The sequence below is a fragment of the Pseudonaja textilis genome, chromosome 8 (genome assembly GCF_049901715.1).
Source record: "Pseudonaja textilis isolate UNSWEBS1 chromosome 8, rPseTex1.2, whole genome shotgun sequence".
Lineage (NCBI taxonomy): Eukaryota > Metazoa > Chordata > Lepidosauria > Squamata > Elapidae > Pseudonaja > Pseudonaja textilis.
Genome location: NC_141997.1, coordinates 6316360 through 6344093, shown reverse-complemented (window position 1 = coordinate 6344093; position 27734 = coordinate 6316360). Strand labels below are relative to the sequence as shown.

Here is a 27734-nt window from a genome sequence, read left to right as displayed (position 1 = left end):
TTTTGTATCATGCAAACTTCATAATTTGCTCAGCGCTCTGAAAACAAAGAACCTTAGAAGGCAAAAGGAATACATTTTCTAGCATAGAATACATTTTCAGAGCTTTGTTAGGGGGTGCTATCTCACATTAAGTTGCTGACAATACACAAACAGGCAGAATTCACATTTTGTATTTCACAAGTTACTTTAGCTAGGCTAAGCTTGGCAATTATGATAGAGTATATTCATTAACTGGCAGAGACATGGTTAACAAAGTCAACAAGTGAGTAAGCATGGCAACAGACCAGCCAATGGGAGCTGACAGACTGGGTGTGGTTTGGCTCTGTGTGCTTTGCTCAAAATTGAAACTGAAAACTAACTTGTCTTGCTTGCTGAAATCCAATTCTGTTCTGAGCCCTCTGAGCTGCTGCCTGTGTATTTGCTTGTTACATTGAAAGAATCTGTAAATGGTATTGTAAACTTTACTCATATTAATAAGTTTATAAAGAAGTTAATGATCCTGCTGAATCAGTGTGTGTGTTTTCTGGACATGAATTTATGCTGCAAATTCTAACAAATTAACCTAGAGGCTTTATTTTTGGAGTTGGCACATTAGATTACAATGGAGTTCAACTCAGCAGGGAATCAAACGATGAGTTAAGCACACTCTGTGTACTCTCTAATCCTTTCAGAGCCATCTATATAGTTGGCTTCCTCTTTCAATAAACTCCTTAAGGGCCCACATCTGCTGTGGGCTATTAAGAAAGACTGGGGGCTGCTTTCTGCCTCTATGAACATGTTTCTCCATTTCTCCTTTTGGGGAAATATAATATTCTGCTTCTTTTAATATTGCCCAAAATATTTTATTCTTCTAGGAGGGGGAGGGGGCTTTCCATACTTGGTACTCGAATATTGTTATGCCTAAAAGTGGTACAATCTTTGAAAAGGCTGAAAAGCACTGGTCAGGACCACCTTAGCGTTAGATCTCCACAGAGAAAATCTACCTATGTGATTGCTAAAAATCGACGCTGACTTGATGGCATATAATCAATAGCGCTGATATATTAGGTTTTAAATCTATTTAAAAGCACGAGATTCGAACCGCGTAGTTTTAGAAGAAGAGCCTCTAAACTCCTGAACAATGACTTTCAGAAAACGGAGGAGGTTTCTCTCTCCTGGGTCCCCACAAAACCGCCACAGCTAGCGAAGCGCGGCCGCTGCTGGGTTTGCGCATCTCCCAGAGTGGGACGGCCATCGGTCCCGCCCCAGAAAGCAGCTCGGCTGGTTGGTTCTTCCTCCTCCGGGTCTCCCCTGCCCTTCCTTCCCCTTTCGTGTTCTGCCAGCTGTGTGAGGGAGACGTGTGGCTCATGGAAGTCGGAAGGCTGGCGCGCGGGCCGCCGAGCGAAAGCCAGGAGGAAGCGAGGCTGAGCGGGAGGCGCCGGCGGTTGAAACCCGTGTCAGAACCGTTAGCAATCTGCTCCATGGTTTTCCTGATGTTGGCGGCCACGATGTCCGAGGAGATGGGGGGCGCTGAGGCTGTCCAGAGCTTCGGCTACGGCGACGAGAAGTGCCACTACTACGCCGGGGGCGAGGTGTATCCTGGCGAAGCATCGCGAGTGCCCGTCAAAGACCATTCACTCCACCTCAGCAAGGCCAAGAGTAAGTGCACAAAAAGGCCGCCGCGCCATATGGCCGAGAGAAGGGGACGGGGCGAGGCGGAGCTGCCCGAGTCAGCCTCTGCTTTGTCTTTTCAGTCCTTGAATGGCAGAAAAACCCGATGGCCCCGTTTTCTTCCGTTCGCCTTAGCTGTACCATTCCTGTTGCAAGTTGGGCTTCCTGTCGTTGCTGGAGTCAGTCCGCAAACTTGAAAGGCCATCCTTGTCGCACAGCGCCTGATCTATTGCCCTTAAGAACATTTGGTCTTCCTCAGTCAGGCTCCAATAATGGTTTGCGCTTAGGGTGGGAGGCCGTGGGAAGTTCACATCTGGAGTTCTATTAGGGAGAAAGCAGATGCCTTGCATGGTAACAACAAAAGCCCATGGTAGAGCTTGAAAGATATGTACTGTGATGCCAGTGTTCCTTCGGGACAAAAGTTGTCACAGCAAGTCTCTTCTTGCTCACTTGTCATATATGATGACAACAATATGGAGCTAATAAAAAGACTTTCTTCAAAAACTCAGAAAAGGATTGAAATATGAACTTTTTGATAGCCAGAATGAGCAGAGAAGAAATGGGTTAAATTGAACAGAAATCACAAATATTGAATGTTGTTCCAAATACCTGCTAAGTAAAACTTCAGAGAAAGGACATATCAGGAAAAACCAACCATATAAAGACGCAAGAAACACTTGTTTGGGGCCTAGTTCTGAAATGGTAGAAAAATATTACTACACTTAATACATTTCTAAAAATTTCTAATGTTTCATGGGAAATTCCAAGGACTAATTATATTAGAGTTCATAATAAATTAACTAAATGGCACGACAGATAAAACCTATTCTTTTAATCTGACATATACCTACTTGACTTTCTTTGTAAGTTTTACTAGAATTATTTGCAAAACTCCTACACCGCCTTATTTCTTGGTTGCATCTATCATTAGATTATAGGCAAATGTTTTAAACAGCTATTTTTATAGATTAAAAATTGTTATTAATCCAATACAGAGTTCTTGGGAAATAATTTTAAAATATTAGACATTTTAAAAATATCCATACTGCATACATATTCTGTTACAAGCATGTTCCAATAACATCCTCAGTTATCTTTCTAACTTACAGTATTATATACTGAGAGTATACAGGGAAGTATAAAAGAACATAGATAGGTATAAAATTGCTCAGTTAAGAATTTAGTGTTTCTTTTCTAACCTAAATTATGATTCAGTCTCTATTTGTTATGATCTCAAGTCTGATCTTTGTTTCAGTAGCATTAGGTACCTGCTTCTATGTAATTTTACATATTCTGTGTGTATATATTAAACTTATGTAATTTGTGTACATATGTGTGTATATATAATTGTGTGTGTATGTGTGTGTGTATATATACACACACTGAATCATGTGAAGAGTAATATTTTGCAGAAATTTGTCAGCATATTTAAGCACTATGAACATAAAGAGTTACCATTTTTGTAGCAGACAATATACTGTCAACATTTCGATTCATTGCCTTAACAAAAAGGCAATATCCATAGCCTTATTACCACAAATATCTTCTATTTTATTTTAGACTTTAAATATTGCCAACTGTCGAAGACACTCAGTGCTTTATAATAAATGTCTGTAATACTTTTACTAGGCAACTATTTTTACATAGCTTAACCTTTACTATATTTTTAAAAAATTAAACTGATTTTAAAATAATTTAACTTTATTTTATACATTCCAAATAATACCTCATAGAATGAAGCTTAGCCATTATTTCCAAACAATAAAAGCATTTTCAATCCTTAAACATTTGGGATGGCATTTCTACATATATCAGTTTTAAAAACTGATAATTCATGAATTTATTTTAGTTTAACAATTCTATATTTTGCTGCAGTAAATAATAAAAGCAAAAGTTAAAAGAAATGTATAAAAATTTGCCTACTACTCAGTTTTTGAAACAAAATTGCACTTTTCATTTACTAGAATGAAAATATTACCCATTCACTTTGAGTGACACCACTGTTTATATATTATTTATTTGAAATAAAATCAAAATGTTGATTTTAAATGTTTTCATATTTTGTTTGTTGTTTTAGTTTCTAAACCAGCACCTGACTGGGAGGGAACAGCTGTCATCAATGGAGAGTTTAAAGAACTGAAATTAGCAGATTTGGAAGGAAAATACGTTATTTTCTTCTTTTATCCTCTTGATTTGTAAGCAAATGTGTTAGTACATCATATTTATTAAGCAAAAATATTTAATAGGTATTTCCATACATAGACAAAAAAAATAGATGAAAGGAATTAAGGGATTTTTTTCCCCCATGTTGAATAGCAATAGCACTTATATACTGCCTCACAGTGCTTTACAGCTCTCTCTAAGCAGTTTAAAGAGTGAGCATCAACAATCTGGTCCCTCAACAATCTGGGTCCTCATTTACCGACCTCAGAAGGATGGAAGGCTGAGTCAACCTTGAGCTGCTCAGAATCAAACTCCTGGAGTGGGCAGTGAGCTAGCCCTACAGTACTGCCTTCTAACCACTGCGCCACCACATTTTAATGTCTGAAAACATTAAAATGGGAGAAGGAATATATAGTACTGAAAATGGCCAGCTTTGAAGACCTATCATTGTTGGCTATTTTAAGCATGATTGATAATAAATGGAAGATATAAATCTGTGATACAGATTTTAGAATATACACAAAATATTTTACTTATTCTTGCAACTGTAAAATTGCAGAAGTTTACTAAGTTATATTGAAAAAAGTTGAATATGTGAAATTGATTTATTTATGTTACCGAATAAGTGCTTATTAATATCTTAATGTCATAAAATACGCAGTTATATTGGCACTGTAAGGATATGCCCATGCATAGCACTTGTCTGAAATGTTCACAATAGAATATTAGTACCCAATATAATAAGGGTACAGTTCAAAAAAATTTCTTAAACACTATGGAAAAGATATTCTTGCATTAGTAATATAGCATTTAAAATAATACAGCATTTAAACTATTATTTCAGTTTTAAAATATCTAATTTCAATCTCTCTCCAGTACATTTGTGTGTCCAACAGAAATAATAGCATTTAGTGACAGAATTGAAGAATTCAGAGCAATTGATGCTGAAGTGGTAGCTTGCTCAGTAGATTCACAGTTCACTCATTTAGCATGGTACGTTCTTTTTCCTATCTTTTTATTTATACAAATTGGTAGTTAACCATTTAGCTTTGTAAAATTCAAAATGTGATACCTGAAAATTTTATTATAAAATCAATAGGATTTCAATTTATAATCCTTATGCCATAAATTTTAAATTTATCTGAAGTAATTGTATGTATGAGTCATGAAAATAACATTGAGGTATCTCAACAAGGGTGAGAACCACAGGGTGCCTCACTCTTTCATTAAGAATTTTTTTGCTTAATTTTATACAATGGAACTGAATTCTCATTTTTGTGATTAAATATGCTTTGGGAACATGTTTATTTATGATACCAATAATTATCTATACAAGATCAATGTAAAGTATAAAATAATGCTTTAACTGAATATTTGGCTACTTTTTATTGTAATAGGATAAATACACCTAGAAAACAAGGAGGACTTGGACCAGTGAAGATACCTCTTCTTTCTGATTTAACACACCAGATTTCAAAAGACTATGGAGTTTATCTAGAGGACCAAGGACATGCTCTTAGGTATAATATTAACTATTCTGGTTTTTTTATACATATAGTGCAGCAGTGACAAATGAAATACAGAATGGCTCAACTTTTTAAATCAAATATTTGTTATTATATCTTGTGTGGTGCAACACTTAATTATTTAGTTAATAATTACCAAAATTGTTTTAGTAACCCCAGATCTATGTGTTCAAATAATGGTGGAATTAAACATAGTACAAAGCATTTAGAGGATTTTTAATAATTTTGATCTAGTATAAAAGATCTGGTATAATAAAGGGTGCAGCAGATACATCATTTGCTGTTTTCAAAAATGATTTTTTTTCTTGTTCATTTTTTTCACCTTTTCACAGAGGTCTGTTTATTATTGATGACAAGAAAATTCTTCGACAAATAACAATGAATGATCTTCCTGTTGGCAGATCAGTAGATGAAACCCTTCGTCTAATACAAGCATTCCAATATACTGACAAACATGGAGAAGGTACTTCTCTATTCAGTTTTGTGCAGTAGTTAAGGCGCTGGCCTAGAAACTAGGAGATTCTGAATTCTATCCTGTCTTAGGCATGAAAACTGGCTGGATGATTTTGGGCTGATCACTCTCTCTCAGTCCAACTTACTTCACAGCTTTGTTGTTGTGAGAAAAATAGGAGGAAGAAAGAGTATTATGTGTGTTCGCTGCTTTGAGTTACTTATAAAGTAATAAAGATGGGATAAAAGTCTAATAAATGTTTTGATAGTAACAGTAATTAAATACAAAGTTATAACACTTGGAATATGGTTCATTATTCCCTCAAAATTCCAAACTGGAATAATCCTGAAATTGTAGTATCTTTCTCCTCACTATACAAAAAAGGGAAGCAGTAGGCATTCCCTTTCTTCATATCGTTATTCAGATTTTTAAAAATCCTACTTATATTCATAGATCCATAATAACCAGAACTATACCATTAAACTGGTATCATTACTAATAGACACTGCCACAGATGGTATCAAATCTATGTCAAATGTGTAATCTATCCTTTTGACATCTTCATCAAGATTATTCACATTTGATCAGCAGAACGACTAAGTACCTACTGTTTAATTTGATATTTCTGATCTATGTCACTGGAGAATCTGGGGTATTTTGCTTGTATTGAGAAAATATATTGGAAAGTGCTATAGATAACCTACTTTCATTGTCTAAACTGCATTTTCTGCTTGTAAAACATATTACTAATATTCAAATACATAACATGTTTCTTTGTGTGTTGAAGTTAAACACATGTACCCAGAAACAAGTCATTGGTTTAAGAATTACAGCATAATAAAATATGTAGAAGTTAACTTTGAATTTGGTTAAACATTCATGTAATTAGAAAACAAGATCTTTATACATATGCACAGCAAAAATGAGATGTTCATGTTTATATCACTCTTGATCTTCAATAAGTTTATGAAGAAATAAACTAAAATGTTATTTAGTGCTGAAGCAATGCCTATATCCTAGAATATATGTTCTAGATACAAAGGGCTATCTGAAAAACTCTCAGCCTAGTAGGCCTGCGTACTTAGAATTAGGACTTCACAGTCAAATTTTTATTTGCAGAAAATATTTTTTTAATCCTTATAGTAGATACTTGTCCTCAATAATTCTACAGAACAAGATTAAAAAGTCAAGTTTATTTGTTAATTTTTAACCAATATATTAACATCTTCATTATTTTCTCAGTTTGTCCTGCTGGCTGGAAACCAGGCAGTGAAACAGTAAGTTGTATTTTTTAAGCATTACCATTTGAAAAATGCCTATTAACACACACAGTCCTAACAGAAAATGTCACATAGGGAAATGTCACCCATATGCTAAAAATAGAATGAACGTTTGCTGCAATACTACTGTGACATTTTACGCGCTTTAGGTACATCTCATTACCCTGTCATCTTGCTTGGCATAGTGGCATTTAGGGCCTATGCCAGACCTGAACTACTAATTATTTACATCTATTCAAATGCTGAACTTTCTCTCAGGTATGCTTGAAGCATGTGGCAATAATTCCTTCACCACATGCAAATGTTATAATATCAAGAAATTATTGCAGTTTTCAATTCAGTCAGTCAAGATAGAAATTCAGAGTGAGCAAACTATTTCTAATGCTTTATTTTTCATTTTTTGAATTTGGAAAAATATATTTCAAAAAGAAGTATGCCACTTATATAAATATTTTCTTAAGAGTTGATATTGTAGATTGAATTAATATCCAAATTTTTCTATAGAATTCTATAGCACTTCAACAGAAAATTATTATTTGAGTTAGATGTAGATTGCAAAAACACCTGAGCCATTATGTTTTAGGCATTTTTTTTCTGCCATTATCAGCATGCCTTCCTCAAATCTTAAAAAAACCCACCTATGTTATCATTTCTTATTTTTACAAAACTCCTTAACTGGCATTGGCCATCGCCATTTTTAAAGAGAATATTGTAAGTATACTTATAGTTAGGCTGGATGGGACTAAATAAAGCGAAGAGCCAAAATAGCTATTAAAGAATTTATAATTTCCCTTTTTTAAATAAAGTAGAATTTATATAAGATCAACATAATGTAGAGTGTTGGTATGTTGATAACTGTATCTGTTTTAAATCAATCTGAAGATTCTTTGAAAATGTGGTGATAAGGAAAAGAGTTGCAAATGAAGTTTTTTAAATATATAATGTAAGAAATAATTTTAGGCTATAGATTAATAATATAGTTTTTCAAAACCAACCTATCAAAAGACTGTCTTTTGATAGTACTACTTTTTTTTCTTTTGCAGATAATTCCAGATCCTGCTGGAAAATTGAAGTATTTTGGTAAAGTGAACTGACTGCTTTCTTCTAAACAGACAGCTTTCAACTAAACATTATAAATAAAATTCCATTAATTTTGGTAATTTCCTTGGGATTTTCTGTCCTTTTTTATAGTAATTTTATTAAAATTACAATTAAAAAGATAAACTAAAACAAAGTAAAATAAAAGAATAAAAAGAAAATGCAGTAAAGAAAGCAAATAGAAAAACGGAAAGAAACAAAATATAGTAAATTTATAAAGTCATATATAAAATACTTCTGTCTTCATCACATGAACAATTTCAGTAATACCTTCTTTTAAAATACAACAAATAATCTCTTTTTCCCATATCTTATCTTTTAACTATAAACAAATCCTTAAAGCTTGTTCAATCTTGATCAGCAAAGGTTCATTAAATGTTACCGCAAATAATGTACCTATTTTAAACATCAGATAACTATATATTCTTTCCTTTTACTTCTAACATCTTAATTTTAGTCCCTTCAAATGATGTCCTAGAACTTAATTTCATTTTTTCTTTGCCCCGTTTAAGAAAATTCTTCAAACCTTAAACAAGTATCTTTTGTAAATCCAATATTGGAAAATTTTCCAGATAATTCTTTTGGTTTGTATTTGTATGTCCTCTTTAATTATTAAGACATCAACCAATTTTATTTCTATGTCCAGTGTGGCAACTTTTTCCATATGATTCTTGTGTCCTGTTATTTTAAAATCCTGACCATATCAGTCTGAGTTTTGTCTGATAAAACCTGTTCCTCTTCCATAATATCTTTAAAATACAATCTATCTATAGAGACAGACATTCTTAAAATCAAATTCTGGGTCCATTGTTAAAAAATTCTTTTAATATGACTAGTATTAAAATATTTTGTTCCATTCTATGTTAATGTAAGTGTTCTCCTTTAATTGTAAACTTCAGTATCTTCTGTTTCCTTCTAGCAGCTAACATTCAAAGTCTCATCCTATAATTTTTTTAAAGAGAATTCAAAACAAAAGCACTCTCCCATGGGGAAAGTAAAATAATTAATTCCAATTATTTCAGATTCTTAGTTTGCAATTTTCCAAAATCAAAGTTCTCATTACCCTTTTGCTGTTTATTCCAAAAAATATTTAAGATCCTTAAATTTGTATTTAAAAGTTCCTTCACTAGAACTGAAGAAAACTCACCCTGTGCTGTAAAACATGTTGATCCAAAGGATCTTAAAACAAAAAATTTCTGAAAATGATCAAAAAAGGAAGTATGTGAATCCACGTACTTTAAAAATACTTGATCACAGTTTGAGCAAAAAGATGGTCCAGGAGGGATATGGTGAATTGAAGTTAACTCTATTAAAAGGAAGACTGTGATAGAATAAAGAGCTGGCAAGTAGACTGGTTTTTCATAATATCTCTCCTGACAAGATGTCACGCAATCACCTGCAAATGCTCTGTACAGTTGCTCCTTGCAAGGAAACTGGGAGATTTAGAGCTGTGTATGATGATGGAATAGCCATATTTTTTATTAGTTGTTCTGCTACAATATAAAATGCATGTGTGGAGGGAAATTGAAATAGTGAAGCACTATGAAGTGGTGTATTAAGTTAAATCTCATAGCTGCCGACCTCGCATCTCTTGATTGGCACCTTCTGTTAACAGGTTGTATAACTGCAGAAGACTATTATAACACTTTTTTGCTTGAAGTCAATAGTGTCATTAATCTATACATACCTAAAATAACCCCTAAAGCCAAAAAAAATAAAAAAAATAAATTACTCATAACAATAAGGAAGTTACAATCCAAGAAAAAATTTCTTTGGCTAGAAAAAAAAACTGGCTATGTAGCTAACTTTAAAAACTGCTACAAAACCTTATGCCGCCATATAAAGGCTGAGTGTGCCAATCACCATTGCAAACAGGAGGAAGAGCTGTTAAACTTGAACGCATCCCGAGCCTTCTATAATTTCGTAAATGCCAAACTGAAAGACTCAGAAACTATCCCACCCCCTAAAAGAGCCTATCTAGTAAGATGAGGCTGTTAAGGCCAACCTCTTTAATACGTTCTTCAGTTCAGTCTTCGTTGACAGCAGTGGCTGCTGCCCCACATTTCCTAGTTGTACCACAACAAATTGTAATAATTTACTACATATTGATTTTACAGTAGATAATGTTGAAATGGCACTAAGTAATCTAAAGCCAGTTCTATCTATTGGCCCTAGTGGAATATGTGCCTACTTTTTGAAAAAGCTTGCCACTGCCTTAGCTGAACCTCTGTGCACAATCTATGAGGTATCTTTTAGAAGCAGCTCGTTGCCCAACTTATGGTCATTAGCCACGGTCATACCTATTTTTAAAAAGGGAGAGCCTAATCTAGTAGAAAATTACAGACCAATCTCACTGTGTTGCGTCACCTGTAAAGTCATGGAATCAATTATAAACCAATCCATCACCCTCCACTTAGAAACAAATAACCTGCTTTCTAACAAGCAGTTTGGTTTCAGAAAAAATTTGTCCTGAAATCTGCAACTCCTACACGGCAGAAACATTTGGACTACACATCTTGACCAGGGCCAGGGTAAAGCAATAGATGCAATTTACATAGACTTCCGCAAAGCCTTTGATTCAGTGGTACATGACAAACTACTGTTGAAACTGAATTCTTACTGCATCTCCAGATCCCTGTACAAGTGGATAGCTGCGTTCCTGTCAAACAGGCAACAAATAGTCAAAATAGGGAGGGTACCAGTTGACAGCAGTGTCCCCCAAGGCAGTGTTTTAGGACCCGCACTCTTTCTGCTTCACATCAACACCAATGCAAACGTATTAAAAGCAGTGTCCTCTTTGCCAATGACATAAAATTATTTAACACCACTGACAATGCTGCTGCCTTACAAAGAGACCTTGACTGTGTCAGAATGGTCACATAATTGGCAACTCCAAATTTCAACTAAAATGCTCTGTCCTACGCATTGGCAATAAAAATCAGAACATCAAATACAAATTGGGCAGAAATCTCGTAGGCGACCCTTACTTTGTCAAGGACCTAGGAGTACTCATCTGAAATGATCTAAGCCCCAGAGCTCACTGTAACAGCATTGCCAAAAAGGCATTAAGAGTTGTTAACCTTATTTTGTGAAGCTTCTTCTCCGGTAACATTGAATTGCTAACTAGGGCATACAAAACCTTTGCCAGACCAATTCTTGAATACAGCTCGTCCATCTCGAATCCACGCTGTACATCGGATATTAACACAATTGAGCAGGTTCAGAGGTATTTCTCAAGAAGAGTACTCCACTCCTCTACTCATAATAGAATTCCCTGTGCCTACAGGCTTGAAATTTTGGGCTTAGACAATCTGAAACTGCGCTGCCTGCGGTCCAATCTAAGCATAGTTGTCTGCTACAACATCTTGCCTGCCAACGACTTCTTCAGCTTCAATCATAATAATACATAGGCAAACAATCAATACAAACTCAAGGTAAACTGCTCCAAACTCGATTGCAGAAAATATGACTTCAGCAACGGAGTGGGTAACGCCTGGAATGTTCTACCCGACTCCATTGTTACAGCTTCAATCTCAAACTCTACAGTGGACCTCACCCCATTCTTAAGAGGTCCTTAAAGGGGGCTTGCATAAGTGCACCAGCGTGCCTACCGTCCCTGTCTTACTGTCCCCATTTATTTGTATTTACTTCCTTTGTTCATGTTTATGTTCATACCTATACTTGTTATCTTGTACATGTTTGACAAATAAATAAGTTATTTCTACTTAATTAAAAGCCATGTGCAAGGACGAACACTTACCTAAGGTTGAATCCAAGAGATTATCCAAGTGAAGTAAATTCCAAAGTAAACCCCTGCAGCCCTAATCAGGATATATATATAATCTGTAGGTCTAGGTGTGTTCGGGTCTTTTCCCATGTAAGATTAAGAGTACCTTGGTTATGTTTTGGTGAGGTCCCACTCGCCATCCTCAGGCTGGTGCTTTCGGCTTCGTGCCAGTGCAAGCAGTGTGTGATCGGAGCTGCCGTCTCTATAAATACTGGTGATGGGGGCTGGTGTGCTGGGCTGTTTGGCTGCGCTGCTGCCTCTTGATTGGTTGATGGAGTTGATGTTGGTATAATGGGCTGTGTGATGGCCTTGTGAGTTTTGTTGTGGAGATATCCTGGATCTTGTGCTGTAATCTGGGTCATTTGTAGTGATCTTTTTTCCATTAGCCTCTCGTGTTTTAACGGCTTGGGTAATGGGTTGTGTGATGGGCTTGAGAGTTATTTTGTTGTGGTTTCCTGGGTCCTGCATTGTAATCTCCTGGGTCGTTTGTGTTTTGATCTCTTTTCCATTAGCCTCCTGTGTAGTAACGGCTTGAGTAATAGGTTGTGTGATGACCTTGTGAGACTTATTGCTATGGTATCCTTGGTCTTGTGCTGTGATATCCTGGGTCATTTGCTGTGTTGCAACTTCTTGAGTTCTTGTGGTGTAATTTCCTGAGTTTTCTGATGTGATATCCTGAGCGGGTGGCTGTGATGTAGCATTCTGGGTTTTAGTCTGGCTTTGAGTTTGAGGTCTGGATCTGTGTTCCTCACGTGTGTCAGCTTGTTTGGTTTTGGGGTCGGGTACGACAGCTGGCGAAGCAGCCGTGGTCTGTTTTCTGGATGGTGGTTGTCCTTCTTTTATAGGATGGGCTTGGGCCTGGGTCTGATGAGTGGGATTGGCGGTGATGTCCCGTGTTGTTTTGGGTCTGGTGTTGGTTTTCATGGCTGGGACTCATTTGTTGGTGAGGGCTAGCTTCCAGATGTCTGGTAGGCGGGAGGTATCGTCCCGTCTATTCATGTTATGGAGATGTTTCTCTTTTGGCACGAAGCTGAAAGCACCAGCCTGAGGATGGCAAGTGGGACCTCGTCGAAACGTTGCCAAGATACTCTTAATCTTACACGGGAAAAGACCTGAACACACCTAGACCTACATACCTGTACCTGTGAAAATCTATGAAAACATGTGTGTGTATGTGTATGTATATGTATATATGTGTGTGTGTATATATGTATAAGTGTGTGTGTGTGTGTATATATAATTTTCTTAAGTTTTCGCAGGTACTTACATGTATGGTATTCAGCTTTGTTTGGGTATTTTCCCACGTCATTATAGTTGTGCTTTTAAAGTTGTAGCAACGTTTCAGCAGAATCTCATCTGCCATCATCAGGCTTCTGTCAGACTTTCACAGCCGTTTCTGTTTTAAATTTGGTGCTAGCCTACTGCTGTGCCAGAATGGTTTTTTCTTCATCCTGATTGGTTGGGAGTCTTGGTCTGTGTTTATTGGTCTTGGAGTTTTCTGTGTTCTGATTGATTGGTGTTTCTAATATCTTGTCTGTTTTGTAGCTTTTTTTTGTCTTGATTGGCTGGCAACATTGTGTTTCCTGTATTGGAGGCTTTTAGTGTGGCTTGGCTCCAAGTAAACGGACGGCTATCATTTATTAGGAAGCTAGGTTTCATCTGGGTGCCTGGTTGGGGTGTGTTTGAGCTGGAGGTATCAGGGGGATCTGTTTGTGCCCAGGTGTTTGCCTGGCTTGTGGTGTGGAGATTTTTTTGTTTGTGAGTGCAGGCTTCCACCACCAGACTGTCAATTAAATACCAACCACCCAAACACCTCATGGAACTAGCAGAACACTGCTTAACCAACACATTTCATATACAGAGGACAAAATAAAAGCAAATTGAAGGAGCCCCTATGGGATCACCACTGTCACCCGTCATTGCAAACCTGTTCATGGAAGAATTCGAATCCAGAGCCCTAGCCAATGCCACCCACAAACCCAAACTATGGCTAAGATATATCGATGACACATTTGTTATTTGGCCCCATGGAAAAAAAGATATATATAAATATGCATTAGTTAATCCCTTTCAGCCTCTCAATTTATGTAGACTCTGAATAATCCCCCTTGACAGTACATTCTAGAGATATTGGCTGCTATAAAAACTCATGTGGAGTACAAGTATAAGCAAAAATAAAGTCTGCACAAGCATAGCATTCCTGACTAATGGAAAAGGCAATGCACTTTTGCTGTTGCAGTCATCTGTAACGGACGGTCAGATGTTTATAGGAACCAGTATAATCCAGATTTACCACTAGCAACAAAAGCTTTCCAATTTTACTTAAGGAGTGATATCCCAAATTTAGTAGAATGATGCCTTTTTAAAAGCTGCAACTGGACTATAGAATATATAATTATTCAAATTATTACTATTCTATAACTAGTGCTTCTCACTGTTCTGAAAACTTTTATTTGTAGTTTGGGTTTTTTTGTTGGTTTTACTGTTCTGCATGCCACCCAGGGTTGCTATTTACAGTTTCAGCTGCTATATAAATATTTAAAATAAATAAAATTTGAAGCCTTTCATAATAATGAACCTGATATTTAATATAATTTGAATATTGTTAAGGATCTTATTGTTTCGAGAATTTTGAAAATGTTTAATGCGGTAGTGAGCAGAAAATAAACGTTCAGTTGGAAACTACATATACCTCATACAGATAGTTTGAGCTTGCAAATACTATAGTACAGAGATATTTCCAAATGATTTCCTGTCAATGCCAAATTTAAATTTAAGTTAATGATTTCATAAGGATCATGATTATGGTTTAGAGAATGGAATAGCTAAATTAAATATTCCAAACAATTCAGTTTCACTATTAGCAAGTGAATAATCAGCATTAATAAATGAAACTAATTCAAACAATTATAGGATAAAAATGGAGATGGATGGATATCTGATTGTTACATATTTATTAGGTTATTATGAAGAGACAGAATATTCAATAGCAGTATTCCAATGTGTAAGATCAGTTTTATTTTCCCAACTCGTTTCTGAAAGCAAGCTTTAACTAGAAAGACCTAATGAAAAACTTGTAATAAAAGCAAAAATCTTAAGAAATATCAGGAAATGCTTCTAAAGAAACCAAATATATTAGAGAACCTAAAGGAACAGTAATTTCCTGTTAAGTAATAAACCACCATATAAATTACACAGATGTAACTGTCTGCAGTAGAATTGTTGCTCTTTTACTTATGATCAGTTCTGTCTCTGACACTTTCACTTAAGAGTAATCTCTTGATTCCAGCTTCTAAAAAGCTACCCCAACTAAACAGTGTTGTAGAGATTTTGGAAAATAATATAGTGGATCCCATATAGTGGATCCTTATACTTGATATGCTTACCAAAATCTTCACAGTGGTTTTTAGAAGAGAATTGACACTTGAAAATTTCCATAGTTGTAGCCAATATTATTTTGAACTTAGCATGCATTTTTAATGACCTTAAAATCCAACCAAAAGAAAAATAAACAGAATATGGTTTCTAAATTATATTAATTCCTAGCAATCTAAATTTTTAAATACCAAATCCATCATCTTGGACCTTTTCATAACATATAATTCTGAGTCTGCCATTGATCTATGTATTATTATTAGCTCATTTAGTGAAGAAATGGATGACTGTATTCTCCATTAATTGGAGCTTTCAACTCATAACAAAGACAGAGCATTGTACTTGAACATGATTGATCAGTATATTTGATTCAGACAAAAGATATTTCAGTCATGTCATAAGATCCACTAATTAACATGTTTTGTTTTTAGATATAAATCAATATTTTCTAAAAATTATTCAAGGAAACATGTAAAAAAATCTAAGAAGCAGAATTAACAAACTGTGTTGACCCAGGGCAGGGCACGGAGGCAACACAGCCTTGTCACCTGACCTCTATCGCTCCTCATCTCCACTGCCTGCCCTCTTTTCTCCTTTTCTCAGACATCCTGCCCCCATTCTTCCCTGCTGGCAAGCTGTCCCAGGCCCAAAGGACCTGGGGCTGCCTCATCCTACTCCTTCCCATATTACACTGGAGCTAACGCTGCCCCCTCCACCTCGGTTGGCCCCAGCTCTGGCTCATCTTCTTCCACGAACTTGGGCTCTGACGGGGCCATGACACAAACATTGTCTCACTTGGATTTAGCTTTAAGCAGTTCATTCATACTAAGTATTCTATTAATGACAGCAGAACTATCCTGAAGTAAAAAAAAATAGAAATTGTGAACATAGAGAGCTATTTGTACAGGAACATGGAAACAAAATGTTACAAAATAAATACCTGCACACCCCTACCTACTGAAAATTCAGTGATGCTTCTATGGTCTTAGAGCAAAGTAGCACTCCAGCCTGTTGCCAATATTGTTCAGGTGAAAAGCTGGAATAAGTGCCCCTAGTTAATCCTGTTTAAGTAATTTGCAATTCAAATATCTGCTTCAAGTTTTATTAGTCATTTTACTCAATGTTGGTAAACTTAAATATAAAAGGGTTATTTAATAGCCTAGAAAGTATTAATAACTCAGATTTAAAAAATCAGAGTCCATATTTCCTTATAAACTACAAACATTACTATGATGTACATAAAAGGTCGTGATATTTCTCAGTCTATTTTAATTACATGGTTTTCAAACTTTGAAACTTTGAGACATAGTTTTTTGTAATTATTTTTCTGTCAAGAAAGCCCCTGAATATTTTAGATCTTCTCAGAAGTTTCAGGTGATTTTTCCCCCTATTCTTACAATGCCAGGAAATAATCAGAATCATTGTTTTCTAATTGTGTGGGATCAAATCATCTGCAACATCATACTACAGATAAATTTTAATAATGATGGCAAGTCAATCTGATTTTCAGAGACGCTTATATGCTGCTATTAGTTTTTTCTGTGAAAACTCTGAAGTTTCAAAAGTATCTTCAAGATTCCTTGAGCATTAGAAAATCATTTTAATCCAACTGCGGCTCCCATGTGCTCACCACCTATGTGAAAAAGAAAGCGAAAGACAAACCAGGCAGAATGTCCATCCAGGAAAAAGAAAACGGAAAGGCAGAAAGAGCCAGGCAAAAAGTCACATCCTTCTACCCCTGGGTCACTTCACCCTTCCAGAGAGAAGCCAGTTTCAATCCAGCTTCTAGGGTGCAGCACAGAATGGGGCACACAGGCAGCCTCCCCTGAGCAGTGCCAGCTGGAAATCAGGTGGCAAGGTAAACCCCTCCCCAAAAGCTCCAGGCACTAAAATGGGCCCATCTCTCTTTAGCAGCTGCCCAGGCCCGCCAGAGGGCAAGGCCAGCATCTACCAGTACTGAAACGCAGTGGTGCAGGACCAAAGCAGCAAGGGGAGGAGGAGGCAGCAGCCACAGCCAGGCAGGTGTTCTGCTAGGTGGCAGCAGGAACCAAAAAAAAAGCCCCTCCAGCAGCTGACATGGCTGATGCATAGCGGTGATCGAGACCTTTCACTGTCACTTCCCCCTGGCTCCAAAACAGCAGAAAGGGACAAGGTAAAGAGACCGAGCCTCCCACACCCATCCTCCATAGCATGGCATCTGACCTGGGAGGGGAGTGAAAGGGAAGAGGTGGGCTGTTAGCCAGGTCATTGAATGGGTGGGGGAGGTTGCAGTGGTCTGGCTGCAGGGGTCCTTAGGTACGCAGCTCCAGGGTGCGTATGACTGCTCCCCCACCACCTGCTTCGTCTGACCTCGTGGCAGTACCACACACCCTCCTGCCATTGCAGCCGTGGGATCTTAACTAGGGCTTATTTTTGGAGTAGGACTTATACTTATTTTTGTTGGTAGGTGCATGCATAAAAATCAAGCTAGGGCTTATTTTGGGGGTGGGTCTTATTTTTTTTGGAAAACGCGGTAATTAAAAAAAAACTTAAAAAACAACTACCAATCAGCACAATGAGATTTTTTATGGATCCAAAAGGAAAGGGGAAAATATCTTAATTGGCCCAATATAGTGTCCCCACTTTATCTTGCATACGTTGAAATAATGTACAAGTTTTTAAAAATATGAAAGATATTCAGAAGCATTGTTCTATACTATTTTCTATATGTCCTATTCAATAGTAGCTTTTTTCTTTTTGCTACTGGCTATTTTATTACACAATATTTTGCCCATCCCAATAATAATTGGACCCTCAGCAAGATATTCTATATTTGTTTTATGCTTAAACATATGAAGAATATATGCAATGAGAACATTAAAATATTTGTATAAATAGTAACAAAAATACTTTGATAGAAATCTAAAACCTTTATAATATTTCTGTACTGTTTTAAGTTTTGGGGGTAAAAATACTTTTCTGTTCTTTCTGATAACCATTATGTTTGAAGTTTCCAAGGTCATCCAAAGCTATAACTCTATGCAGATCCTATGTTGTGTTTTCTTTCATAACTGAATCAAAGTGCCGTTTTCCATCCAAATACAACATAGATTCTGAAAGAAAAGCAAGAATGTCAAGTTTCATAAGATCACATAATCAACTGAAAGCTCAGGGCTTTTTTATTTTTCATAATTTTCTTTACATATTAATTTTTTAAGCCTGCTCTTTCCAGATAGATAAAACAAGTGTTCTCGTCTTCAACATAAGAATGCTTAATTAGTTCTTTAATATAAAATAATTTGTATAATACAAACTGAACAAACTGAAGATCAATATAGAGGAATCTGAAAGCTGATTAGTATGCTATAGTACCAGATAAATGAAGCTATGAGAGAGAGAAAAAACAAGCAGGATCATATTTCTAAAGGTCACAACTTTTAAATTCATTGATTATAAATTAATTTTTTATTCACATAGACAGTGAGATATTGAAATGACTACTCACCACCATATGTCTTGGGAACAACATCTGGTATTTCCTTCTCTATCATAAATGTGAAATGGAAGACATTGGTTGTATGGTGTACCCTGGTGTCTGGATCATACACTTCACTATGCACCCGAACCTGGATATTATTTTTTTCAGTATAACATACCTTTAAAAATTAAAAATTAGGATCACCTGGTTATTGGGTATAAACTTTCAAAAATGAATAAAGTATGCATGACATTTTATTACAGGTAGTCCTCCTCTATAACAATTTGTTCAGCAATAGTTCAAAGTTACGAGGATTGGTTACAACTGGTCATTGAAGTTCCAGCCATCCCAGCGCCTCACTAGTCACGTGATCACAATCTGGACACTTGGCAACTAGTTCACACTTCCAACTGGTTGCCAAGCTCCTCGCTATTACATCACCACCATCTGCAACAAAGGTGTTTTTTCAAGAGGCAACTGGACTTTCTGGTTTTTCTTTGAAGACATTTCACTTCTCATCCAAGAAGCTTCTTCAGTTTTGACTGAAGAACAATCAACCGGTGGAATAGCTTTCCTTCAGAAGTTGTGGGAGCTTCATCACTGGAAACTTTCAAGAAAGGAGTGGACTGCCATTTGTCAGAAATGGTGTAGGATCTCCTGCTTGGGCAGGAGGTTGGACTAGAAGACCTACAAGATCCCCTCAAACTCTGAATGGAAGGATTTGTACTCCTTGTAGACAGCTGGTCATTTGCATTTTTTTAGAGAGTCATTAAGGCCTGGAGATTTATCTGTGTTATCAGGATCACCTGAATGGTGCAAATGGGTGTGGAGCCTTCTTGGAACTGTTGAAAGGACTGTGTTGTAAACTGGAGATAGATGATGTCATATCCCCCCCTTCTGTTGAGAGAGGACTGTTCAATTTTGACATAGATGCCCTATTTGACCCCTCTTTCCTCTCTGTCCAAAATGTGGACTTTGCTGTCTCAAAAGAATGGCCTTCGTTTTTTAAATGCACTTCTGAATCTAGTCCTGATGGGTTTGTTCTTCTATGTTGTGCTATATGTTTATGAAGTGGTTGTTTCCCCAATGTACAGATCTGCACAAGGCTCACTGTATTATACTGCATATAGCACATTGCTAAGTTTGTGTCGGGCTGTTTTATCCTTGGGGTGGACAAGCTTCTGCCTTAGTGTATTTTGGGGGTTGAAGTGTGCACATATGTTGTGTTGGCTGAAGATTCTCCTGAACTTTTCAATATTCCTGCAATGTATGGAATGACATTGCTTTGTTTATTATTCTCTTCATTGTCTGTTATAGAGGAGCTCCTGTAGAGTCTTTTTTGAGATTTGTTGAAGGCCCACTTGGGATAGACATACATTCTGTGAGCTTCCTTCAGTGGTGGGATTCAAATAATTTAATAACTGGTTCTCTTCCCTAATGACTGGCTGGGTAGGTGTGGCTGGGTGGTCATGTGACTGGGTGGGCATAGCTAATTTGACATCACTCACATGAGTGGTGCCTGCTTGGGCCAGGCGGGGTTGGGGAGGGACTCCAGGGGTCTCTGGTGGCTGGGACAGAAGGAAAGAAAGAGGGAAAGCGCCCCGCCGGCCAGGCACTGAAGCGCCATCAAATACGAGGTTTTTGTGGGCAGAAGAGCCTGCCCCACCCACCACCACCCAGATGCCCTTGCTTCACCCAAGTATTTCTTTGCCTACCTGATTTCCAGCTCCGTTGCATTTCTTGCAGTCGTACACAGGGAAACAAAAGTTTGTGGGACTAAAAAAACTCCTATCGATCAAATTCAACTTCTCACAACAATAACAACAAAAAGATCTTGCGAGGAGTGAACTTATTTTTTAGTCCCACAAACTTGTTTCCCTGCACATGACAGTGAGAAACACAACAGAGCTGGAAATCAGGTAGGCAAAGAAATGGGGGAAGCAAGGGCATCTGGGCGGTGGTGGGTAGAGCAAGATCCGTAGTGCTGCGCTGCAATGGAAAAATAGGCAATGGAGCGGCCGATGCAAGGGAAGGAAGAGGCCACTTTCCCTCTTTCCCTGCTCTTCCTCCTTCTCTTGTGCCGACCGATCGCTACATTTCCCATTTCTCAATTGGAGCACAGTGCCCAGGATCCACTTTGATAGCCGGGGGGGGGGGAATAATTTTCCTGGCCAAACTAACCCCACAGTCTCTCCTATATTGGGCCCAACTTTGATCGTGCTAACAACTTAATTCCTCGCCCCTCATACTTTTGCCCGCAGACTGACCAACATCCCCTGTACACAGCTCCATGGGGAGGGGGGAATCCCTCCAATTCTTCACCTTCCCACCCGAGCTCTTGTGAGCATCAACTCCTTGTCTCTATGGTAAACCCCCCGTTCTTTGGAAACCTTCCTCTTAAAGGAGCCACGCCAGAAGGCTGAAACAGCTGCAAGACAAGCACCCTCAGAAACAGCCTTTTGGCAAAAGGTGGAAAAGCTAGCCATGCAAGGAGTGGCTGGGAAAGAGGGGTGGGGTAGGGCCAGCCAATGGTGGAATCAGCCAGCAGAAACCATTAGTAACTGGCTGAATCCCATCACTTGGCTTCCTTGATACGTATTAGTTCTTTTAAAGTCCAGTTCCCTCTTGAAAAAGCACCTTTGGGACAACCATGACCTGGATTACTGAGAATCCCCATAGACAGCATCTGCAACCTTTCTTATTGGCTTCCGCAGAAAGTCAATGGAGAAGACATCAAGGAAGGTTGCAAGTTACTGGGGAAGTCTTCCCCACCCTTATACTCTCTGCCAGCATCTCTGTGCTTGCATTGTGCCGGCCATTTGCACATACCTTGTACCTTCACACACCCACTCCCATAATTCTGCACACCCCCTTCCTCCCTCCCCAACCCCCCCCCTCCACCAATCATTTACCTTACAAGCCAGTATGGGATTTGCAACTTCCTGCTGGCTTCCCCAATGACATTGGTTATAGGAAGTCAGCAGGAAGTTGCCTTACCTAACAATCATGTGCAGCTTAGTTAACGACAGCAACCATGATTGCAGAGATTGATAGTGAAGCAGTCACGCAAATTCCAATTTCCATTTTAAGTGAAGGACTTCTCATATTTAAAGAAGATCAGTATTTATCCAACTTCTTAATGTTCAAAGATGGGAGTATTCCAAACATTTTAAAGTAGTTTGATCTATTAATATGTTTAGTCTATTACCTGGGAAGAAAGTAATAGTAAGGATCCAATTTCAACTGGTTTTTGAAACATAATATCATCTACAGCTACCACATAAGGTCTGGAGTTTCTGGTATATGAAAAAAACAATGTAATCATGCATATTTACACATACACATATTTTTAAAAGATGTACATGTATTGCTTTATATTTTAAATTATATTCCATGTTAGAAACTTATTATGATCCTGAAATGTATTAATAATATAAAACATTAGTACGGTATATAAAATAGACATTAATTATACATCTTTTCCAAACTCTTTGGACTACAGATTCCCAGGTGTACATGTCAATCCAATAAAAGAAAATCTGAGGGAATCCTCGATTACTGCTCAAATTCGTAACTGCTTACTGTAGTATACTATACACACAGTAGTAAGTATAAAGACTTCATTATTTCACTAAGCTATAATCAGCTTAAGCATCCAAGGAGCTGATTTTACAGTTCATAAGCTATTATTCAATAAGCTATTTTACAACGAGTAAAAATAACAACAGATATATGTTATTTAAAAACAAGGTGGAATTCTACAACCATTCAAATATAACATGATTTTCTACTTAAAAATTATTTGATTTATACTGCACTTGTTTTCTTTTCCACCAGTGCCAAGAGCATACATCCCTACATTTGAATGCAAAAATACATAAATGGTAACATCGGATATGATATCAATAATTTCCTTTGTAAGTGAAACTTGATCAAATGCTAAAGGGTACACCTAAAAAAGAATGTCTCCAGGGAGCACAAGAACTTTGCAACTTTGTAAGATAACATAGACTCAAATTTTCCATCAACATAATCTACTAATTATCTGCAAATTATCTTTTCTCCTGTCTTTTCTCTACTGCAGCTCCCTACAGCTAGCAATAACTCTTAGCCTTCTTATCCCTCTGTTTCTCTGCACTGGTGATATTTGTTCCTTACACACTGTCTAGTAACATCATCAATAGCTATTGAATTTATTGCAATGATACTTGCTTATTTATTAAATAAATATTGTTTCTTACAGCTGCCACAATCTTGAATTGGTAATATTGACTGCTCTGTGAACCCAATACAGATAGTCTTTGACTTACAGCCATTCATTTAGTGACGATTCAAAGTTACAACAGCACTGAAAAAAGTTATTTATGTCTGTTTTTCACATGATCATTGCAGCATCCCCCTGGTCATATGATCAAAATTTGGATACTTGGCAACTGGCATATATTTATGTCCCAGGGTCATGTGATCATCCTTTACAACCTTCTGACAAGCAAAGTCAGTGGGGAATCCAGATTCACTTAACAACTGTGTTACTAAATTAACAGCTGCAGTGGTTCACTTAATTGTGATAAGAAAATGGGGCAAAACTCACAACAGTCTTGCTTAGCAATAGAAATTTTAGACTCAGTTGTGGTCATAAATCAAGGATTATCTGTATCCTACTCAGAATGAGATGGGAAGAATTGATGGTGTCATCTCAGCAAACTGATTTCTGCCACACAGGGTCAACAGATAAATAAAATCTCATTTCCTGCCCTCTTAAGTTATATCCATATTCACTGTCATCTGACACAGGATTCAATTAGTATTTATAAATTAGTCTTAACTATACTGGGCCAACCAAAAATATGTGAAAATATTATATCAGGCAATACAGTTACAACTGTAAAATCACATAGTGACTTAAAATTAAGTGGTTTTTGCAAAAATGAAAAGAAAAGGGCATGGTAGTTAATTTAATTTAATATAGTGTTATTTATTTATTTTCCTGTCTCTGCTCAAATACAGTAGCCATGAGAGGGATTTGAAGTCCCAGTGGATGATCATGAACTACCAGTGTGCAGCAGCAGCCAGAAAAGCTAATACAATCCTTGGTTGTATAAACAGCGGTATAGAATCAAAATCATGTGAAGTATTAGTACTGCTTTTTAAAGCCTTTGTAAGGCCACATCTAGAATATTGCAATACAGTTTGGATCACCACATTACAAAAAGGACACTGAGACTTTGGAAAAAGTGCAAAGAGCAACTAAGATGATTATGATTAAAGGCCTGGACATTAAAACGTATGAAGAATGGTTGCAGGATTTCGGTTTGGCTAGCCTAGAGAAAAGCAGGACTGGGCGCAGGCATAATAGCAGTATTCCAGTATTTGAGGGGTTGCCACAAGGAGGAGGGGGTCAACTTATTTTCCAAAGCACCAGAGGGCAGGACAAGAAACGATGGAAACTAATCAAGGAGAAAAGCAATCTGGAATTAAGTAGAAACTTCCTAACAGTGAGGACCAGTTAGAACAGCTTGCCATCAAAAGTTGTGGGTGCTACATTACTGGAGATTTTTAAGAAGAAACTCGACAGTCACTTGTCTGAAATGGTATATGGTCTCCTGCTTGGCTTAAAAGGCCTCCAAGGTCTTTTCCAGTTCTATTCTGATTATTGATTGATTGATTGATTTATCTTAAATTTTCACTCATTACCAAGGCTTATGCTTTGTATATTAGTACCTCTAAAATTAGGCCAAATATATCTGCATCCAGCGCAGGAATGCTATAGAACAAATAATTCACAGCAGGGCTGTTATTGAATTAGGCAGCAAAAGGTTTTAAGTTCACACGCACACCAGCCTCACATCTTCCAAAAATCTTTCCATGGCTGCTATTTTTGCTAGCCATCCCTCTTTTCAGCATCTTCCTACCAACTTGCCTATCCCAATGGCTTCAGCATTTTCCCATATCTGCCACTGATATGCCCAGTGGCCCTCTCCCCAATCTTTCCAGCATCTTCCCACCAGCCTGCTTTCTCATTTTCTATTGTATGCTTTACAGATAGTCCTTCACTTACAATAGTTTGTTTAGTGATCGTTCAGAGTTACAACAGGACTGAAAAAAATGATTTATGACCATTTTTCACACTTACAACCATTGCAGCATCCCCATGGTCACGTGATCAAAATTCAGACACTTGGCAATTGACTCAATGGCGGTTGTAGTGTCCTGGGTCATGTGATCACCTTTTACAACCTAACAAGCAAAGTCAATGGGGAAGCCAGATTCACTTAACAATTGTGTTACTAACTTAACTGCAATAATTTGCTTAACAACTGTGGCAAGAAAGGTCATAAAATGGGGCAAAACTCACTTAACAAATGTCTCATTTAGTGACAGAAATTTGGGGCTCAATTGTGGTCATAAGTCAAGGACTACTTGTAACATTTTAAACCATGTACATTCTAGTCAATTCAGTTCAGTTTGAGAATGAGAACAGATGAGACGTGACTTAAAGGGGAAAAGAGAACCCCTTATCCCAAAAGCCTGGGAAGAGATGCTAATGAGAGATTGACATCGCTCTTCCCTAATACTCTGGCAATGTTATATTTCAAGTGAGAGGAAGAGAGACATAGCCTAACACTTACCCATAACTGTAGGCAGTAGCCCATCCAAGTTCATATGCTTTTCTCATGAGAAAGCCTCCAAAGATTCTGTTGAAAATGTTACGTTCCTATATTCACAAATATTCATAGGACGAATGAATTTTGAGCATTTACACAGAAATTACTAAAGACAGTGGTTATCAGACCATCTACTGTAGTACAGTTACTTCCTAAAATGATAAATAGATTTCTTAATGATTTCATTGGGGTTAGAGTTGGGCAAGAAATAAATTTACCAATTATTTAAATAATTAAAATTTAAGTATCAAAGGAATTTATAAACTTTATAAAACTGCACTTGCCCACAGGATGCAGACAAAGCCCAGGGGAGACTGACAGAATTCCCGTTCTCTATGTGAAAATAGGTTAAGTTTTTTTTTTTAAAGTGACACCTTCCTCCACAGCTATTACAACTAACATATGCACACACACAGAATGCCAAGACACACTATGAAAAATCCAGACAGTGTACACCTACATACAGCTCTTTGAAATTAAGAGCAATTTGTATTATTAGAATATTCCAATAAAAAATTCAAAGTGCAGAATCATGGACCTTCTGAAAACACAGAACCACAATAACCTAGTCAGTTATAAAACAAGATGAGATAAACAAGGATTTATTCCTTCTATCAACTGAAATGCTACTTTTGTTCTAGAAGAATTACATACCTGTCATTACTCTATGCAGAATGCCAAAATCAGCAGACACAGAGCATATAATAAGAAGCTAGAAGCTATTTAGTCAAATTTCCAGAAAGTTCTGCTAAAACCAATGTAGAAGCATATGAAGTACATAATTATGTTCTGGAAGGGAGAAGAATCACTGATAAGATCCATAGAGCTATCTTTGCATAATTTCCAGTAACTAGTTAATTCAAGTGCCTTTTTTTTTTTTTACCAATAAACAAGTTATTGCTTAAGAATCAGTTTGGTATAGTGGTTAAAACATCCAGTTAAAAACTGGATGACTGTGAAGTCTAGTCCTGTCTTAGGTGTGAAGCCAGCTGGGTGACCTTGGGACAGTCACTCTCAGCCCTGGGAATGGCAAATTACTTCTAAGAAGCCTTGCCAAGAAAACCCGCAGAGTCTTGTCCACACAGTCCACACAGTCACCAGGAATCAACTCTAACTTAAAGGCACACACAGAAAAGCTATTGCTTAACTGTGCTGCTTGCTCCAAATAAGTTGTAGTATACAAGAAGTGATGCATATAATGTATGTCTTTATGTTTATAAAAAGTGCTAATCTACTTTCTTGCAAACTTTTGTTATATTCTAAAACAGTGTCGGTATGTGCTCCTTTCAAAATCCAAGAAAGAAATACTCAGACTCCATGGTTCAGAGCAAAGTTCTTCTTTTACTGGAAGATGAAAAGGAAGCTACAAATGGAATTCGAAGTGAGAATTTGGCGCGCAGATCACACATACAAAGAAATGGAATTGTTCCCACCCCCCAAAGTCCAGAAGTCTCTGCCAATTAAAAGTTCCGAATGTGATCATGTGAGCATCTTCAGGTAGTGATGAGGCCTCTGTCCGTTGACCTTGACATATTTTGATAAGACCCGCAGCTGCGCAAAAAGGATAGAGGCTAGGAAAGAAATGGAAAATTGGAAAGAAGAAATCCCCCTTCTTCTGCCCACAGTAAAAGAATGCAAAACACCTCCAGCTCTCTTCCCCCCGTTGCTAATGACAGCCGAAAGAAGTAAGCCTAGTAGTAGAGATACTAAGGGAGAAATAAAGGATAATAGTTGGGGTACCCGAAGAGATCTTGAGGCTGACATTGGACCCCCTAGAAAAAAAAGACATTAGTCCCTGTAAGAGAGAATAAAAAGATATGTTAAGCATTGCATACATTCTTATGGTTTATCAGGATACTTAGTATAAAATTTCTTTAGCAGGTCAGGAGCTCTAACGTCTTTTTCGCTCACCCACTCAGCATGAGAGGGGGAAATGTTTCCAGGCTACAAGATATTGTAGGCGACCCTCCTTTTTCGAGAGTCTAAAATCTCTCTAACTTCAAAATGTTGTTCACCTTCAATCAACAATGGGACGGGGGATCAGTCTGGGTCGGTCTCAATGTACAGGTGTGTTCGGGTTTTAGCAGGCTGACATGGAAAACAGGATGAATGCGACGAAGAGTCTTTGGTAGCGTCAATTGAACTGTCACGGGATTCACAATTCCGCTCAATAGGAAAGGCCCCACATACTTAGGGCCTAACTTCTTTGATCTCTGAGTGGTTTGCATATACTTGGTTGAGAGGAATACTTTGTCGCCTACTTGATACGACTGTTGTGGGGC

General features: G+C 37.4%; 2 protein-coding genes across 3 annotated transcripts in view; one reads left to right on the top strand and one right to left on the bottom strand.

Moving 5' to 3' along the window:
* Positions 1–1302: 1302 nt before the first annotated feature.
* Positions 1303–8230, top strand: PRDX4 (peroxiredoxin 4). Of its 2 annotated transcripts, XM_026714225.2 has the most exons (7): positions 1303–1638; positions 3728–3845; positions 4690–4806; positions 5211–5333; positions 5672–5802; positions 7033–7067; positions 8114–8230. In XM_026714225.2, exons 1-7 carry the CDS (start codon positions 1347–1349, stop codon positions 8162–8164), a joined length of 867 nt encoding a protein of 288 aa, XP_026570010.1. In that variant the 5' UTR covers positions 1303–1346; the 3' UTR covers positions 8165–8230. The 2 variants fall into 2 exon arrangements, with proteins under 2 accessions (XP_026570010.1, XP_087794326.1); XM_087938200.1 differs by lacking the exon at positions 4690–4806.
* Positions 8231–14892: 6662 nt separating this feature from the next.
* The window catches only part of ACOT9 (acyl-CoA thioesterase 9), a 35578-nt gene continuing 22736 nt past the window's right edge, over positions 14893–27734 (bottom strand). Inside the window, exons 13-16 of the mRNA XM_026714197.2 lie at positions 25417–25502; positions 21996–22083; positions 18815–18965; positions 14893–18422 (exon numbers count right to left, since the gene is read on the bottom strand). Of these exons, the coding sequence (XP_026569982.1) occupies positions 18358–18422; positions 18815–18965; positions 21996–22083; positions 25417–25502 (390 nt within the window). The 3' untranslated portion in view covers positions 14893–18357. The remainder of the gene's footprint in view (positions 18423–18814; positions 18966–21995; positions 22084–25416; positions 25503–27734) is intronic.